The sequence below is a fragment of the Thalassophryne amazonica genome, chromosome 1, assembly GCF_902500255.1.
Source record: "Thalassophryne amazonica chromosome 1, fThaAma1.1, whole genome shotgun sequence".
NCBI lineage: Eukaryota > Metazoa > Chordata > Actinopteri > Batrachoidiformes > Batrachoididae > Thalassophryne > Thalassophryne amazonica.
Genome location: NC_047103.1, coordinates 94608116 through 94628496, shown reverse-complemented (window position 1 = coordinate 94628496; position 20381 = coordinate 94608116). Strand labels below are relative to the sequence as shown.

The 20381-nt window shown below is 41.4% G+C and overlaps 1 protein-coding gene and 1 long non-coding RNA gene across 2 annotated transcripts in view; both read left to right on the top strand.

Moving 5' to 3' along the window:
• The window catches only part of cubn (cubilin (intrinsic factor-cobalamin receptor)), a 362295-nt gene that overhangs the window by 263571 nt on the left and 78343 nt on the right, over nt 1–20381 (top strand). The window contains exons 45-48 of the mRNA XM_034169223.1: nt 596–774; nt 1443–1652; nt 7534–7677; nt 10453–10637. Of these exons, the coding sequence (XP_034025114.1) occupies nt 596–774; nt 1443–1652; nt 7534–7677; nt 10453–10637 (718 nt within the window). The remainder of the gene's footprint in view (nt 1–595; nt 775–1442; nt 1653–7533; nt 7678–10452; nt 10638–20381) is intronic.
• LOC117512663 lies at nt 13685–14463 on the top strand. Its single transcript, XR_004561355.1, has 3 exons — nt 13685–13743; nt 13810–13811; nt 14202–14463. It is a non-coding gene; the product is annotated as an uncharacterized LOC117512663 (long non-coding RNA).

Below are 20381 nucleotides of genomic sequence, written 5' to 3'. Positions count from 1 at the left end.
AAACACTGAGGAGCCAGAAATATGAATGTCACTACAGAGACAAATGAATGTGTCAATGAGACTGACACTTTCACCACATACAGATACACTTCTGATGACTAAACCCAGCAAGTTATAGAAAACTTGGATATTAGTCTTGATTCAGACATTCTCCGATATAGTGGCATTGGTAAGTACTATGATCAAGATTGTAAACATTCTTCTAATATTCTATTTGTGTTTTTGTAATTTCCTTGGTAAGTTTAGCGAATTTTCACCAAATAGTACCAGATTTTGAAGGCAATTGTTCAACAGGTGTGATTTTTTTTTTTTACTGAGATCTGTTCTCCTTTTTAAAGCAGACTGCACAAAAATTCATTAAAAAAAAACTGACACGCTTGAGCCGCCAGAGTTGAGGAAACCTGGGTACCTAAAAATGATGCCAGACATTATTGCAGACTCTTGACCTGAAAAGAACATGCCATTGTATATTTTCATTCCAATCATCACTTTTTCCTACATCACTGTAGCATCATTTGAAAAGCGATTTCATGTAAAAATATTAAAAATATGTTTTATCTTTCTATTATACTCTCACACTATTTTCTAACCCAAGCTGTATATATGACTACTTGGAGTTACGTGATGGCTCCACATCAAATGCTGATCCCATCGCACGGCTTTGTGGCAACACTCGACCATCAACCCACCGTTCTACAGGGTCCTCGATGTTCCTCAGGTTTCGGACTGACACCAGTGTGACACACATTGGCTTCAAGGCAAAGTACACAATAGGTAAGATGGTCCCACTCATCATATGTGGTTTTAAGAGGCTGTTGTTTTGTTAATACATTCTTCTGTTGCTTTTTATTTTATTTCATTTTCTTGCTCATATTCATTTATATTCCCTAGTTGTTTTATTTTATTTTACTACTGGGACCTTTTGAAACATAATCTTGTATCATGTCATGTGGAAGCATATATATATATATATATATATATATATATATATATATATATATATATATCTGGTATGATAAGAAAAAAATCCATGAATCCTTCTGGGGCAGCACAGTGGAGTAGTGGTTAGCACTGTTGCCTCACAGCAAGAAGGTCATGGGATCGATTCTTACTTATGGCCTTTCTGTGTGGAGTTTGCATGTTCTCCCCATGTTTGTGTGGGCTCCCTCCAGGTCCTCCAGCTTCCTCCCATATCAAAGACATGGAAGCTAGGTGAATTGAAAACTTCAAATTGTCCATATGTGTGCGTGTGGGTGTGAATGTGTTTTTGTGGATATGTGACCCTGCAACAGGCTTGCGAACTGTCTGGGGTGTATCTCGCCTCACACCGTATGACTGCTGGGATAGGCTCCAGCCCCCCGTGACCCTTAATTGGAGTAAGCGATTGAAGATGAGTGAGTGAGTGAATCCTTGTACTGTCACTTCTGTCACATTATGTACAGCGACCTGTGGGGGCACCTACATAGGTCAGAGTGGTATGATCCACAGTCCTGGATTTCCTGGGGCCAACTACCCTGACAACTCCAACTGTGAGTGGTACCTGGAAGGTCCCACCGGACACTACCTCACACTCAGCTTTGACAGCTTCACCCTGCAGAACAGTGAAAGCTGCTCAGCAGACTACGTGGAGATCAGAGAGTACAATGCCTCAGGTAAGGATACAGACTCACCAGTTCAAATACTCTTCTTTTTTTAATGGTCTGAATTACAATCATAAAAGTATATAGTGATGCAATGAAATATTTTGAAATTGCATCAGGACAACACAAGGCTTTATTTAATACGAGTGAAACGCCATGCAGCGGTGCAAAGCTCACTCATGGTACAGGAAGTCCCAAACAGGAAGTGCCAAATTTTGAGTCTACAGTGAAACGGGAAATGTCAAACACTTCCTGGAGCGACACTTCCTGGATTGACAGAAGTAATCCCATGGAATGTCACGGTGAAATTCAGTGGTAAGTTCACACTGAAACAGGAAGTGCCAAATTTTGAGTCCACAGTGAAATAGGAAATGTCAAATGCTGAACACTTCCTGGCATGGGTGGAGCTAGAGTGGGGGCCAGGGTTGCACTGGACTCCACTGAAATCTGATTGGACACAGATGATTGACATGTCACCGCATGTCTGGTTGAAAAGAGCTGCATTTTGAAATCAGTGAGTCATATTGACTGCTAGGTTCCCCCAGTCCATTAGTTGGTGCTGTGTACCACAAAAAGTTCTAATCCACTTTAGTAGAAGAAGAAAAATGTTTGTCTCAGATTTGAAATGAACACGTTGTTTGAACCATGGACTAATAATAACACCAAAGTTATATTGGTGAGTAAATGACCATATTTTGTGCCAGAAATGAGGTCCATGTTGTTAAAAGCGGCATTTCTCCTTTAATTTGGGTTGGCTTATATATGGATGTGTCTCCAGTAATTTTTAAATGAGCAGGCAGCTGTTGATTAAATAACCTCTTAATTTTTGTTCTAACACTTGGCATTTCACACATTTTAATTTGTTTTTGCCATTTCAAATACAAATAAATAAATCTAAAGTTATCTTCCTTAAACTCAAACTGAAAGTAAATGTGTACAACTTGATATAAATTAATTTAAAATATAAAATCCAGCTTCTTGATGAAGTGGTGTTGAGGAGGATTTTCTTAAAAAGAAGTTGTGAACGTTCAGCTACAATTTTACAGAAACTACATTTGAGATGAAAGCCAAGATTTGATGTTTTGGTGAAAGAAACTTTTGTATTTCTTCATAATTGATGTAAATGAAGTCCAAGACATATTCAGTGACTTGGAAATGTTCATGTTTCCATCCCCTGACTTGTCTGAAGAAAACTGGCAATAAAACTGATTATTATTTACAGGAATTATCAAGTTTTAGAGATTTGCTTTCAGTTTGAGTTTGACAAAGATAATTTTAGAAATTTTTATTCTTTATATTTTTTGTATTTCTTGTGTTTGAAATGGCATAAACAAATTAAAATGTGTGAAATACCAAGTGTTCCAATACTTTTGGAGGGCACAGTATCCTAACCTTATGATGAGTGCAAAATGAGTGGGGTATTATTACTGTTTTATTTAAGAATGTTTAATTTTCACTGTTGCTGCCCTTTGTGTGAAATCATAGTCATATTATATATCATACTGATATGACAATATTGAGATATGATAATTTGGCCATATTGTACAGCCCTACTGTCAACTAGCTGAAAACTGAATATTAATTTACATCTACATTAAAAAAAATGCTAAAAGTGGCAGGGGGTTAAGAGGGCTGTAATTGGGGGGGGATCAGAGTCCCCACAGAAGCTGAAAGGCAAAAAAAGAAAAATGCTTAAAAAGGTGGGGGGTCGGGGGGTGGAAGCTGAAAGATTTTAGCCATGCTCATGCTCCCAAGAACCATTTTATTGCCTAAATGACATGGTTACATGGCGAGGAGGCCTGTGAGAGGCAAAGAAAATGCTTGAAAAGGTGGGGAGTCTGGGGGGCCATGCTAATGCTCCCCTGAAGCATTTACTCAAAAAAAGTCTGAAGGACCTAAATGACCTGGTGAGATGCTGAAGAGCTTTGCTCGTTCATGTCCATGACATATACATATTATACTATTTACTGTGAACTTTGCAGACAGTAGATTATAACCTCTTTTAGTTGGGTGACCATGAAGCAGTTGCATTATTTTTATGGTACAGATGCTCAGATCCTACAGGAGTTCCAACAACAGCTGACCATCACATTCAGCATTCCTGAAACTGATACTGGCCCAATGTGTTGCAGTTTAATTTGAAGGTGTTTCCTGCTTTTTCTCTTGTGTGTCTCATAATTTTAGAAGAGACAGGTTTGAGCCACTATTAAATGATAGGACTTGTCTATTGTTGACCCCAATATTTAGGGGTTATTCTATGTCAAATCAAGTTTTAAAAATATTTCCCAGGTTACTCCTCAGCCCTGTTCTGTCAATTTGATCTGTCATTTAAAATCTAAAGTTGGTACAAGCACCATTTTTGCAAAATGTAAAAAAATTCTACTAAATTTCCTTGGACTCTAACTTTCAAACTTCACAATATACACATTTCACTGTAATTTTGTAACAGGAATAACACATCACAACATAACAGGGATGAGGAGTGACCTGTGAGCCTTTTGGTAATTTCAGATGGAATGATCCTTTGGAAAAACTATAGTACTCTATATGGTGAGGTTGTTGTTGAGGTATAATTTGAAAATACTGCACCTTTTCTTTTGGAATTTGCTATACACCATATTTTCTAGAGTATAAGTCACAAATGTTTTTTTATTTATTTATTTTACTAGTTTGGGAGGTCCTGTGACTTATACTTCCCAAGAATCAAAACACAAAACAAAAACTCTAATAATAAAATAATAAATACCAATAGGGTGGCACGGTGGATTAGTGGTTAGCACTGTTGCCTCACAGCGAGAAAGTCATGGGTTCAATTCCCACCTGTGGCCTTTCTGTGTGGAGTTTACATGTTCTCCCCGTGTTTGCGTGGGTTTCCTCTGGGTGCTCCGGTTTCCTCCCACATCCAAAGACATGCGGGTTGGGTGGATTGGAATCTTTAAATTGTCTGTAGGTGTGCGAGTGGGTGTGAATGTGTTTGTTTGTGGCCCTGTGACAGACTGGCGTCCTGTCCTGGGTGTACCCTGCCTCATGCTCTATGACTGCTGGGATTGGCTCCAGCCTCCTGCGACCCTGAATTGGACTAAGTGATTGAAGATGAGTGTGATGAGTAAATACCAATAACCAATTTACCTTTGTTAAATCCCATTTTTGAATAGGAATGCCACTCATTTTAGTTTATTTTTTCAATTAAAATGTAACAAAATAAGGAAATGCATCATAAAACAAGCATAACTGGAAATTATAATAATATAATAATAATAATTAAATGTACAAATGAAGCAAGTTTTTCCAAAACTATAGTGTATTATTTATTTGAATTTCATTAGAAATTCAATCTGTCTGAACAACACATTAGCCCTGTTAAATTCAGCCATTTTCATACCAGACTATACCACACATGAGAGGCACAGAGGTTCACTGTGTGTTTATTGCATATGTACTTCTTCCTCTGCATCACCATCAAAACCCTCTGTCTCTTCCAATATCAACTGTAAGGTAGCCTGAACAAAGTCAAAGTGTCTTTATTAGTCTGCCTAGGGAGAAATTTGTCTTGGGCAGAGGGGTCAGTGTTCACTTTGCCATCTTGATCAGTTGTGGTATGGAACCATGCTGACAGAGCTATTTATAGTGTCAGGTACCCAAGATTGGTTCCCGCAAGACAAAGGAGAAATGTGTGTGAATGTGAGTGCAGTTCCCACACAAGTTTGCAACATTGTGTGGGAATAGTGATGGTCTAGTGAAGGTGATGGTCTCGTGGTTAAGCAAAAAATGTGTCCCACAGACCCGAAGACCTTATAAGAGTCAAAAAGCTGACAACACAGAGAAAAGGTGCGACTTATACTCTGGTGCAGTTTATGTATGGGTTTTTCCTCTTCAGGCTTTTTTAACAGGTGCAGTTTATACTCCAGCATGACTTATACTCCGGTAAATACAGTAAAATGTGCACCAAAGCAAAACAACACAACTTTTCAATCTGCTGTTTGCAGAACACTTATCCTTGGAAATCCAACTTCACAGATGTATTAGCATATAGTGTTCTGGTGCAGACAGAAGAATAGGGGGAGTGAGCTTAAGTAACAGCATCTGCTTGTAAAAACACAGCTCACATCATGATGAGATCAGTCAAGTCAGTTTATGAGAATTATATGGCATTGCACAGAACCTTGTAGCACTTTTAAGACATGCCATGATATCATTTTGGAACATATCAAAAAACAAACTGCAGATGCTATCAGCAGCAGAGGTTGTTTTCTTTTCTTTCTTTTTTAAACTGCCAGTGCATGAGCACAGTTCTGTGTCAGAGTTTGTGCATAACGAGGTGCAAGGTGCACACTGCAAGTGGATGTACTCCTGATCTAAGAAATTATTTAAAAGGTCACATCTGGATTAGATGAATTTCTCATTTGCAATGAAAGTGGCAGATCCATGGAACAGCCTGCCAGAGCATGTACTAACAGCATTCGGTGTAATCAGCTGGAAAAATAGACTGAACATGGGAGAAATACTCTGAGAAAGATCCAGGACTAGATGGAGAGATTATATCTCCACACTGGCCTGGGAACACCTCAGGATCCTCCATTCAGTGGTGGTTAATGTGGCCCACTAAAGGGAACTTTGGGGCCCCCTGCTGGGGCCCCGGTGACCTAATCCGGGATAAGCGGTTGAAGATGAGTATGTATAACCCAAAGTGTGCAATACAACCTTAACTTAACTAACCTTAACCTTAACCTTAACTTAACTGTATCCTTCCTAATTTCATTGTATTCTATCTAATATAGACAGTATGAGATAAATCAATAAAATATACTGCTCTTCAAATCCTGAGTTACATGACTGATTTAATTTCATTATGTGCTTACGGTCGTTAACCTGCGCAAAATCCACTCTTGTATACTGCTGTGTATGCCACATTAACATCCGCTATCAACTGCACATTTACTCTTAGTCAATGACTCGAAAGACTCTTTGCACCCCAAAAAGCAAAAGTTGAACTGATTTGGTTACACTCAGAGGCGTGTGTCATGTTTAAGCAGCTGGCACAGCTGGCACATGACAGTGCCACAGGAAGCATTTTGTATGAATGTAGCTGAAGCAGACACTTCTTCCGTCTCTTATCACACATTATGTGTTTTTCAGGTTACATGTAGCTTGACTTTGCTCGTCAGTTTCTTTCATTTCCAAAGCCAAGGTCTGATGGCCACAACGTCTCACTGCTGCTTGTGGTTATTATTACATCCGCCAAGGATGTAATAAAATCATTGGTGTTTATTTATTTATTTGTCTCTCTGTTTGCAAGATTATGTCAAAACTACTGCACGGATTTTGACAAATCTTTCACCACAGATAGATGTTAGACCAAAGAAGACTCCATTAAATTTTGGAGGTGATCCAGATCCTGGATCAAGATGTCACTTTATAGGCTTTGAAGGATTACACCAAAACTACTTCACAGATTCTCACCAAATTTTCACCACAGATAGATATTAGGGCACGGAAGACCACTGAATTTTATAGGTGATCCAGATCCGGATTCTGGATCAAGATTTCCCAGTAGGCTTTGAAGGAATATATCAGAACTAATTTGTGGGACTTACAAATTTGCACCACAGATAGATATTAAGGTGCTGAAGGCGCCACTGAATTTTGGAGGTGATCCGGATCCAGATTGACGGATGTCAGAAATTGCTGATTGCTCTTGTTTTGCACTGTCTTGTCGATGATAACTTATTTGGCAGTAATTGTGATTCTTTTAGTAATGTTGCTGTGTGTGTGTGTGTGTGTGTGTGTGTGTGTGTGTGTGTGTGTGTGTGTGTGTGTGTGTGTGTGTGTGTGTGTGTGTGTGTGTGTGTGTGTGTGTGTGTGTGTGTGTGTGTGTGTGTGTGTGTGTGTGTAGGAGGTGTTGTGTTGGCCCGACACTGTGGTAACAGCATTCCATCCTCTGTGGACACGTCTGACAGTTTTGCTTATGTCAGGTTTGTGAGTGACTCCAGTGTGAATGCTGCTGGCTTCAGTCTGTCCTTTGAAGCCAGTGTTGAAGGTAAGATCCACTGAAACTCAAAATGGTAAAGATATATTTAAAAAAGGTGACATGACTTTATGTGGAGTTTCTTGCAATTCACATTATTGCACAAACCTGCACCTACGTATACGGTTGCCTTTATGGGGGCACCAGAACCATTTACTGATTGATATGTGGGGTATGTGTCATACTTGAAAAGCGTTTACACAATCATAAAGGAGTGTAATAAGTACAAGTACATTTCATCAAATGAGGAGTAGCTTCTCCAGGAGATAACCTTGTGTGCAGAGTGACAGAAAACACAACATTTCAAGTCTGCAGCCAAAGACAGCTCAACATTTATCTGTTTGTGTCTGAAAAAGTTTGCTACTTTACTTGCAGCTGTGTTCAAAATAATAGAAGTGTGTTTTAAAAAGTGAGTAAAGCTCAAAATCCTTATAATAGCTTTTTATTCCCATACACACAAATGCTTTGAGAACACTGCACATTCTATTCCAAATCAAAACAAACTGTCTTCACAGTGTACTGTGGCTTGGGGCTGTCTGCAGCCCCTAGAGCCAAAAAGAACAACCTTGCTCTCATCAGTCCATAAAATGTTGCACCATTTCTCTTTAGGCCAGTCAATATGTTGTTTGACAAATTGTAACCTCTTCAGCACATTGTTTTTTTCAACAACGGGACTTTGTGGGGGCTTCTTGCTCTTAGTTTGGCTTCACACAGGTGTCTAGGTAACTTTAGACCTTCTTTGATCACCCTGGAGCTGATCACTGCCTGAGTCTTTGCCATTCTGGCTATTCTACAATCCATTTGAATGGTAGTTTTCCATTTTCTTCCACGTCTTTCTGGTTTTGTTGCCATTTTAAAGCATTTTAGATCATTTTAGCTAAGCAGTCTACCATTTTCTTTATATGTTTTCCCCAATTAAGTTTAGAATCAAAGTACACTGTTGTTCTGAACAATGTCTGGAATGACCCATTTTACTCATGTTTTCAGAGAGAGAAACATTTGCTTTCTTTGTCCATAAATAAGGGCCCCCTGCAAGGGTGCAATAACACTGTTTATTTTATTTATTTATTTTTTGAACAGCCTCTCTTTCTGTAAAGTAATAACAAATTTGTTCCATTTTTTGCTTTGGAATAGAATGTGCAGTGTTCCCAATACATTTGTGTGTATGGGAATAAAAGCTATTCTAAGGATTTTTAGCTTTACTCACTTTCTAAAACACACTGCTATAATTTTGAACACATCTGTATAACAATTCATTTTTATATTAGAACAGTGTGTTTTGCTTATCTTGTCAAGAAAGTCACATTAAATCTTTGGCTCTGATACATTTTTATTTATTCTTTAATTGGCTCACGTTTGCATCAAGTTTTTAGTTTACATGTTGTTTACTGAATTAGCGTTTTATAGACAAAGCAGGCTTTGAACTCAGAGCCTTCTGCTCTTAGCAATTAACCACTTGGCCAGTACCCCTACACTAAAAAAAAAAAAAAAAAAAAAAAACACCTCATTGGATGAACTCAATTCAATTATGAGCAGGATTTCCATCATCCACCATTTCCAACTCAAATAAAGTTCATTCATGCAACATAATTTCATTTTGAGCTTTGAAATTTTGGATTCTGATCAAAACAAGTAAACCTCATATGTTAGGTTATTTTATCTAATTTGCCATTATTTTATAAATGAATTTAAAAATAATGATGTCACAGTGGGACATGTCTGGGAACACGTGTAAAGTAGGCATTTTGTTTGCATGTGACAGGGTCCTACTGCCCATTAGGTCACAGTTACCCACATTGTCCATAGTTTTGTGCTGTGTACTCTACTGATGCCGAGTACACATTAAAGCTCAAAACAAGCTTTAATGTTAGGAAACCTCCATTATTCATAGCATTAGTGGTGCTGGTCACTATGCATCTGCAGACATTTGCAAACTTCCCAAGTTCAAATGTGGGGCTACGACTTCATGCAAGGAGAAGCTAAATTAGTTTACTTACAGAATTATTTATTTATAATATTTATTCATAATGCAAATACAGCATTAGCAAGCAGAAGGTCACAGGCTGTTTAATGTTATTGAATGAGAACGAAGAATTCAAGAGGCAACTGCTTCTTGTCATTACTGAACAGACAAAAGCATCTGTTCAGAGCTAGATGGGTGGACCTTCACCACACTAACTGCAATTAAATGTTTTGAAACTCCAAGACATTTTTAAAACATTGGTAGTTACACTGACTTTAACCTACCCATCCTCCTCATTGCTGTTCTGGCTCTTTTACAGATGAATACTTAATTGTAATTAAGGTTATTGCCTCTCTTCATTCAAAAGTGTGGTCTTTCATTTTGTGACCATGATTTATTAATTTCGCTCCTTCTCAATGACCCAGCATGTCCTTCTCATCTAAATTTTCTTTTTCTTCTTACTATACGGCGGTTGGGATTCAGCATAATGGTGCACTGCTTCCACCTTCTGCTCTGGAGTATTAGTCACAGTGCATTTTCCAGATCAGTAGACAGGAGTAACTTTGCCCCATGGGTAGATGTTGCCATCTTGTGGCCATAGACTATAATGTAAGATTTTGTCATATATAAGTCACAGAACCAGCAAAATAAAAGAAGCAACAACAAACAAACAAACAAGGTACTGCACTTTGCTTCTTGCTGCATTAACTCTGTTTTGCTTCTTGCCATGGCCCTACATGACTCAGTAATTGGCATTTTGAATGTTAAATTTCATAAAATTTCTCTCATTCGAAATTTGCTTTATGTTTTTTGTTCTCCTGCAGAATGTGGAGGGGAGTTGAATGCTCCCTCAGGAACTATCTTTTCTCCCAACTACCCCAACCTGTACCCACATAGCCGGGTGTGTCGCTGGGAGCTGCTTGTGTCACCAGGACGTCGGGTCACCCTCACCATCAATGACATGCGCCTGGAAGGTTCTGGAACATCTTGTCTTTTTGACTATGTAGATGTGAGTATGAGAATCCAAAAGTTAATTAAGTCATTGTTTCCAATTTAACCACACTTGGGTTGTCACAGTTTCCAAGATATCATTAGTCCCATTGGAACATTTGAAAGCTTGCCTCTTTCTACAGTCAGGTGGAAACTTTCAATCTGAAACATCCATGCAAACAGTTCCAGGGAAAGGCAGTGCGACTCATGAAAGGAGACTCATCTGCTTCATGCTTCACCATCAAGGCATAAGGGTGGCTGCCAATCATAGAGCAGTGGTGTCCAAAGTATTCTAGAAAGGGCCAAGAGGGTGCCAGTTTTCTTTACAGACACTGCCTCCAGCAAGTGATTTCACTGATGAACTCATCCATCTGCTCAAAGTGATGTTCATCAATGAAATCACCTGCTGGAATCAGTGGCTGCAATGAAAACCTGCACCATCTTGGTCTTTTTTGGAATACTTTGAACACCACTGTCATAGAGCTTACATCTTAGGCACTGTCCCATTCACTTCAATGAGACAGCGTATCCAAACGTATGACTGGTGTGTGTGTATATATTATCACAGCCAAGTGGCCTCTGTAAGTATGGCTTTGATCACGGAGGAACCGGGGAGAGCTGGCATTTGCTGTTTAGTATGCTTATGTATTTTAGGTCAAGGATGGACACTGCAAAAACAGAAAGTTGACAGGACTATTATTTTTGGAGAAATGAGCAATTTTAGCTAACCAGAATCAGAGAGTCATAATCGACTTTATTGACATTGTAATTTGCATTACGAGATTTGAGTGCAACTCCAAAAAGGTGCTTTCCGTGGTGCGAGTAATTTTTAGCCAAACAAAAGATAGTGAAATTTAACAGTAAATTATTCAGAGTATATGTACAACTAATATAAACATAAGGTAAAATAAAATAAAATGTGGACTAAGTAATGTAAAACGAGAATCATATAGAACTGTGGAATCATATTGCACGGGAATATTGCACATGGTTTACAGATATTGCACAAGAAACTTGAAAGGTGCGGATTAGAGTGATTTGATATTGTTCAGTACAGTGATCGCTCTGGGGAGAAAGCTGTCCCTGAGTCTGTTTGTCCTAGTTTTGATTTACCTATACCAGGGGTGGCCAACCAGTCGGAGACCAAGAGCCACATTTCTTACTGGGTTACAGCAAAGAGCCACTTCAGCACACGGGCACATGAACATGGGCACACACACACACACACACACACACACACACACACACACACACACACACACACACACACACACACACACACACACACACACACACACACACACACACACACACACCTCTGCTCAGTCAGATTAATTGTAAATACCCCTACAATAGTAAGACGACAGGCCAGCAACATCATACACATCGGCACACCCCCCCAACCATCTCTTCCTCTCCCTCACTCTCTCTCTCACACACACACACACACAGGCTCAGCCAGATTGATGTCACTCCAACATGATAACAAATAACAAATGCCCCAAACCAACATGATAATGACATATTTACTACAGTACCAAGACCACAGGCCAGTCATTTTTCAATAATCAATATAGTGTGCACTTACTATGCATGTTGCTTAGTGGGACTTCTGGCATTCCTTCCCTTGAACAATCCTCCTCAAATCTGGCTCGTACTCCGTTGTTGCCACTCGAAGCAATTCTTTCACATGGGTGTCAGTCATAACAGAGCGGTGTTTTGATTTGACATACGAGGGCTGTCAATAAAGTCACGGTCCTTTTTATTTTTTTCAAAAACTATATGGATTTCATTCATATGTTTTTACGTCAGACATGCTTGAACCCTCGTGCGCATGCGTGAGTTTTTCCACGCCTGTCGGTGACGTCATTCGCCTGTGAGCACTCCTTGTGGGAGGAGTCGTCCAGCCCCTCGTCGGAATTCCTTTGTCTGAGAAGTTGCTGAGAGACTGGCGCGTTGTTTGATCAAAATTTTTTCTAAACCTGTGAGACACATCGAAGTGGACACGGTTCGAAAAATTAAGCTGGTTTTCAGTGAAAATTTTAACGGCTGATGAGAGATTTTGAGGTGATTCTGTCGCTTTAAGGACTTTTCACGGTGCGAGACGTCGCTCAGCGCTCTCAGGCGGCGTCATCAGCCTGTTCAAGCTGAAAACCTCCACATTTCAGGCTCTATTGATCCAGGACGTCGTGAGAGAACAGAGAAGTTTCAGAAGAAGTCGGTTTCAGCATTTTATCCGGATATTCCACTGTTAAAGGAGATTTTTTTAATGAAAGACGTGCGGACGGATCCGCGCGTCGGGACGCAGCCGCCGCGACGCTCCGCCACAGGAAAAACACCTCTGTTGAAAGCCTTAAGGACAAGCTGGAACATGTCCTGCCTGTTAAACAATTTCTCATATACTCACTCCACTGAAAGCCATCAAAAGCCGCCTGGATTTTACAAATGGTTATCAACACGGAGGTGTTTTTCCTGTGCTGCCGCACCGCGTCGGCTGCGTCCCGACGCGCGGATCCGTCCGCACGTCTTTCATTAAAAAAATCTCCTTTAACAGTGGAATATCCGGATAAAATGCTGAAACCGACTTCTTCTGAAACTTCTCTGTTCTCTCACGACGTCCTGGATCAATAGAGCCTGAAATGTGGAGGTTTTCAGCTTGAACAGGCTGATGATGCTGCCTGGGAGTGCTGCGCGACGTCTCGCACCGTGAAAAGTCCTTAAAGCGACAGAATCACCTCAAAATCTCTCATCAGCCGTTAAAATTTTCACTGAAAACCAGCTTAATTTTTCGAACCGTGTCCACTTCGATGTGTCTCACAGGTTTAGAAAAAATTTTGATCAAACAACGCGCCAGTCTCTCAGCAACTTCTCAGACAAAGGAATTCCGACGAGGGGCTGGACGACTCCTCCCACAAGGAGTGCTCACAGGTGAATGACGTCACCGACAGGCGTGGAAAAACTCACGCATGCGCACGAGGGTTCAAGCATGTCTGACGTAAAAACATATGAATGAAATCCATATAGTTTTTGAAAAAAATAAAAAGGACCGTTACTTTATTGACAGCCCTCGTATTTCATGGTAGAAAACACAGACTCACAGACGTACGTTGAGCCAAACATTGACAGTATTTTAAGTGCAGCCCTTTTGACATTGGGGTATTTTTCCATTGACACACTTTTCCAGAACTCAGTGGTCCCTTCCCTTAAAGCAGGTTTCAGTTGGTCCTCCTCAGCGAGATCAATCATCTCCAACTCAGCGGCTGCCTCATCTGCGACTAAAGGGGCTTTCAAACAGTCCGTATCCGCATTAAATGGGTCGACGAGGAACGTGATCTGTGGCCTTTTCAGTTGTAGATCGCAGAACCGGATCACAAAGGTTTCGTGCAGGTTTTCAACCAGAGTTGCATATCTGGCTCCTTATATTATATATATTATATTATTCATATTCTGTGTTCAACAGTGTGGCGGGACAGTTGGAGGTCTGATGCCATGCGTTTTAGTTTGTCGTTTTCAGGAGACAAGATTTCAACAGCGTCAATTATGCATTTTTTAACGAACTCCCCTTCGTTGTATGGCTTTTTAGCCCGTGCAATGTTCCAAGCCAGTTTATACGATGCAAGTGTTACTGTCTCTGACTGCTTCGTAAATTTTTTGAAAACCTGTACCTGCTTTTCTGCCTGACTTTTCAAAGTGGTCAGTTTGTGCTTGCGAAGTTCAGTCCCTTTTGGAAATTCCTGGTCAATGTTAGCGTGGAGTGAGCTGAAGTGACGCTGAAGATTTGAAGCCTTGAAATGCACCAATGACGACTGACATATAAGGCAGAATGGCTTGCCATTACGTTCGACGAAAAAATATAAATTCTCCCACTCTGTTAGAAACGTCCTGTTTTCATCTTCATATTTTCTTTTTGCAGTACATTTTTTCCCTGCCATTTTGAGATCTGACAGAAGATCGACCCCCTGACCTTCTTCTTCTTCTTCTTGCAATTTTTCTTTTTGCACCTGCGCATTTGCCATGATCTCGAAATACCGTAATGAACCCAAGTGAAGCACATTTAACAAAATTACCGTATTGAACTTAAGCGAAGCGAACACGCACATAAATACACACACAAACACAAACTTGGACATGAACGTAAGAGCCGCATGACACCAGGCAAAGAGCCGCATGCGGCTCGTGAGCCGCGGGTTGGCCACTACTGACCTATACTGTCGGCCGGAGGTTAGTAGGTCAAACAGGTGGTTGCTGGGGTGGGATGTGTCTTTGCTGATGCTGGCAGCTCTGCTGAGGTAGTGAGAGCTGGCAATGTCTTCCAGGCTGGGCAGAGAGCAACCAGTGATCCCCTGGGCTGTTTTGATCACCCTCTGCAGCGCTCTCCTGTCTGCTGCTGAGCACCCCCCGTACCACACTGTGATGCAGCACGTCAGGATGCTCTCGATGGTGGCTCTGTAGAACAACACCAGCAGCTTCTCCTCCAGATTGTTTCTCCTGAGTGCCCTCAGGAAGTGGAGTTTCTGCTGGGCTTTCTTCACCACCACTGTGGTGTTGGCAGTCCAGGAGAGGCTGTCAGAGAGCTGTACTCCCAGGAAGCTGATGGAGCCCACCCTTTCCACACAGTCCGCTTGGATGTAGAGCGGGGCTGGGTCAGCCCTGTTCTTCCTGAAGTCCAGGATTATTTATTTTGTTTTTGTGGTGTTCAGCAGCAGGTTGTTAGCTGAATGCCACGCTGTCAGTCGATTTACCTCATCTCTGTAGTTGGTCTCATCCCCCCCTGAGATCAGCCCAATCACGATGGTATCATCCGCAAACTTTATGATGGTGTTTGTGGGATGGGTCGGAGAGCAGTCGTGCATGTAAAGGGTGAACAGGAGGGGGCTCAGTACACAGCCTTGAGGGGAACTGGTGCTGAGTGTGATGGTGGAGGAAAGGTGGGGGCCAAGTTTCACGGACTGCATGCGGTTTGTGAGGAAGTCCTTGATCTACTGGCAGATGGGGGTGGAGATGCCCAGATGTGTCAGTTTCTGGACCAGAATCTCAGGGATGATGTGGTTGAAGGCTGAGCTGAAGTCCAGGAAGAGCATCCTCACATAGCTCCCCTGGTGCTCCAGGTGGCTCCGCGCAGTGTGGATAGCTGTGGTGATAGCGTCCTCTGTGGAGTGTTTTGCCCTGTAGACAAACTGGTGGGGATCCAGAGTGGGAGGCAGACAGGCTCTGATGTGCTGAGAGACCAGTCTTTCAAAGCACTTCATGACCACAGGCGTAAGTGCAACAGGCCTGTAGTCATTTATGCTCTCCACTGCTGACTTCTTTGGGACTGAAATGATGGTGGAGGATTTGAGGCAGGGTGGAATGGTGGCCTGTGACAGGGACAGGTTGAAGATGCAGGTGAAATCTCCAGCCAGTTGGTCAGCACACGCTTTCAGTACCTTTCCATGTACACCATTGGGGCCGGCCGCCTTTCTGGGGTTCATTGCCTTCAGCACACGTCTCACTTCGTGTTCCTGAAGTGTTAGCGTGCTAGTGCTGGAGGGTGGTGGGTGTGGAGTTGCTGCTGGTCTGTCTGCTTTGAAGTGGGCAAAGAAGCGGTTCAGCTCCTCTGCCAGTGAGGCGTCAGACCTAGCATTTCCTGGGTTGCTACTTCTGTAGTTGGTTATATGATTTATTCCCTGCCACATCCTTCTGGGGTCATTTACAGTGAAGTGGTCCTCTATCTTTTCCTTGTAGGCAGCCTTGGCCTCTCTGATGCCTCTTTTCAGATCGGACCTGGCTGCGCTGTACAGGGCCCTGTCCCCTGATTTAAAGGCAGTGTTGCGGCTTTTTAATAGGGACTGGACTGCACTGTTCATCCAGGGCTTCTGGTTTGGAAAAACCCTGACCCTTTTGTTGACAGTGACAGTGTCAACACAGTTCTTAATGTAGGAGATTATGGTGTCAGTGTACTGCTGCCGGTTGTGGCTGGAGATTAAATCCCATACAGTCTGTGAGAATCAGTCCTGTAGCTGGGAGAGCGCTCCTTCAGGCCAGGTTTGGATTGTCTTCTGTTGTGGCTTTGTTCGCCTCAGCAGGGGGAGTAGGTGGGGGGTGAGGGACAGGCAGAGATGGTCAGATCCAGAGAGATGGGGGAGGGGAGTGACAATGGACATTGTGCTGCAATGCACCGTGGGAGTTTGTGGTTTTGAATGTTGTTAGTGGTTCATGTTAGTGTTATTCATTTATTGCGTTTTTGTAGTTCAATTTGTTTAGTCAGTTTAGTTAAGTGTCATGTTGTTGTTACCACAAGTAAAAAGAGTATTGCTTTGGATGTCTTCCGCCACTATCTCTGTTTGTGCGTGTGTACAAAATAAAAGCACCTGCTTGATGCTGAATGCAGAAAAACAAAATGCTCTGCTTGCGTGCAGCTGGGGAAAGCTGACATTTGACGTTTGGTATGCTTATGTATTTTAGGTAAAGGATGAATGGCGCGAAAGTGGAAAGTTGATAGGACTAATATTTTTGGAGAAATTAGCAATTTTAACAAACCAGTAAACAATGGACATTGTGCTGCAGTGCACCGTGGGAGTTCTTACACTAACAACAGTGTTGTTAGTGTTACTGATTTATTGTGTTTTTGTAGCTTAATTGGTTTAGTTAAGCATCATGTTGTCATTACCATGTGTGAAAAGAGTATTGCTTTTGATGTCTTCTGCCATCTCTGTTTGTGCATGTAAAACTTAAAAGCACCTGCTTGAGCAGAATGCAGAAAAAACAAAACTCTGTGTGTGTGCAATTGGGCATGCACACAGAGGTTTTTTTTATTATTATAGTTTATTTTTTTACTGTTACTACCATTCTAATATTTGTTAGGTTTGCAGTATAACTGCTGTGAATTGTAGCTCATTATTCTATTCCTGTGTGAATCTTAGGAGTGGTTAGATTAGCATTTTCGTTAGCATTCAGCTTGCGCTAGCTTGGGTACACTCTTGAATTTTCTGGTGCACAAAGTACTCATTTTAAACTTTACATTAAACCTGCGCAATGCTGGCAGAGAGGGTGGCTCTTTTAGAGAGCCGTGTTCGTAAGCTAGAACAGCTTCTTAGTTCAGTGGAGTTAGATGTTACAGGCACTCCAGACGAGATTAGTGTTGGGCCGGCTAGCATGCCCATTAGTATTAGCCTGGAATCGCCAGCTGTGGATGACGGCCTTCGGACCGTAGTTAGGTGGAGGAAGTCACGTAGGGCTTGGTGCCCGGTTGCGGTACCCCAATCACACTCGCCACTGCGAACTGTTTTCTCCATTGGATGTACCTGTTAGTCCTTTGAGCCCACAAGTGACTTCAACTCCTAACTCCAGGCTGAAATGCCGGGCTTTAGTTTAGTTTAGTTACAGACGTCGGCTGACGTTAAATGTATTCCTGGGGCCAGAGCTCCCGACATTGCCTCCAATCTTAGGGTGCTGACGTTGCAGAAGGGTAGACAGACAAAGGAACATGACACTACATATAGTCACATATTTATTCGGGTTGACACCATTGATGTCAGGATGAAGCACTCCGAGGTCACAAAAATGGACATAGAGGACTTGTGTAGGTAGGTGAGCTGTTGAACTTCTAGGGGTGACCCATCAACGAGGGTAGACAGTGGTGTCACAACTCCTTGGCAGAGAATGTTTGTCTTTTTGATGCCGATGATCAGCCCAAACTCTCTGCAGGTTTCTGAGAACTGATCCATAAGAATCTGAAGATCCTGTTCGTTGTGGGTCACTAGCACTGCATCATCAGCAAACAGCAACTCATGGATCAACACATGGCGGACCTTGGTCTTGGCTCTCAATCTAGTGAGGTTGAACAGCTTACCATCAGTGCTGGTGTGCAGATAGATGCCCTTGGGGCAGTCATAGAAGGCATAGTGTAAGACACAGAAGAAGAAGATAATCAAGAGTGTTGGCGCTAGAACACACTCCTGTTTGACTCCACTTGTGATGGTGAGGGCTCAGACTTATCCCCATCTGTGATAATTATACATAGCTGGATTTCATAAAAAGATCCGAGGATGCACAGGAGAGTTGGTGGACAGCCTATACCGTGCAGGATTTTGAACAGGCCATCTCTGCTAACCATATAAATGCCTTTGTGAGATCAGTGAAGGCTTGGTATGCTTATGTATTTTGGGTCAGGGATGAATGGTGCCAAAACGGGACGTTCATTGGACTAATATTTTAGGAGAAACTACAGATTTTAGCTAATATTGCAAAATATATTCTTGACTAACACACTATTCCAGCAGGGGGAGGTAAATCATCTTTATATTAAAAGCATGAGTGAGTGCATGTGTGCATTCATGATTTTATTTAGTAAATTCAATGTAAGTACATAATATAACTGTAAATACATGGATGACACAAGAAAGTGAAAACACTTATTTCCATTGAGGTCCATTAAAAAAAAAAAAAACACATGACAAAATAAAAGTTATAATAAAATATAATACTGATATTAATAATAATAATGGTCTGCATATGATAACAAGAACAGCAGCCGGTTTGCTTGGTGTAAGCCTCAACCCGTCCATTTTCAGAAGCTAAGCAATGTGGGACCTGGTTAGTACTTGGATGGGAGACCTCTGTGGAACACTAGCAGCTGTATGTTTCTCCAGGTGAACCTGGAGTTGCAGCCCAGTCTCATGTTTTTTTGTTTTTGTTTTTCGTGCTCCCCTCATGAAATGAGTCAAATGTTCATTTTTTTAAACTCACGATTGCTAACCCTACTCCTACCCCCGACCCTAACCTTAACTATAACCTAATCTTACTCCTTCCCCAACCCTAACCACAACCACCCCGACCCCCACCGCTCCACTTTTAATTTTGTGCAGCTATCACGGAATGAATTAGAATGAATTCGTGCTACTGTGACGAAAATGAGGTGCTTTTCATTACAATATCATGAACCAACAGATTAATGTATATTTTGTGCTCCTGAATCAAGACTTGCCATGAGACCAGGTTGGGAGTTGTGTCAGGAAGGGCATCCGGCATAAAAATTGTGCCAAATACCAATGCGGATCTGGCTGTATCCGTTGTGGCGAGGCTGTATGCACAATACATACACACACACACACACACACACACTATTGTGTTGCCCGTGGGGATCCACGGGCTCTAGATTGGATAATGTTTATAAAATAGGTAGTTGGTAGGGTGGTAATAAATTAACAAGGAATTGGAATGGAGTGCGAGTCCAGAATGTTTTTAGAACCTTACACCTCAACAGTTTTAGAAGAGGAATTCAACCCTTTTATTTCCTGTTAATTATGTAATTTTTAATGTGAATTTACTGTCTAAATTTATTTATAAATTGTTTATGTTGTTATCATATACACACTATTATTATTTCTTCTATTTTGTCATTTGATTTTTAAATGGACCACAATGGAAATAAGTGTCATCCATGTATTTTTAGCATATACATGGATGTTATATGCACTTACACTCATTCTACAGCTGCAAGTTTCACCAAAAATATTTGTCCTATCAACTTTCCGTTTTTTCAGCATCCACCCTTGACCCAAAATACATAAGCCTGCCAAATGGCGAATGTCAGCTCTCCCTGGTTTTTGGGTGATCAAAGCCACACACATTTGGCTGTTATAATATAGATATATATATACATAGCAAGTTGTTGCTCATTTTCTCCATGAAGCTCTAGTACCTTGGAGCCAAGCTGTTTTGAAGGCAATAAATTGTAGTCCTTTAATGAACTTACATGTTTTATGCAAACCCAGAACATGGT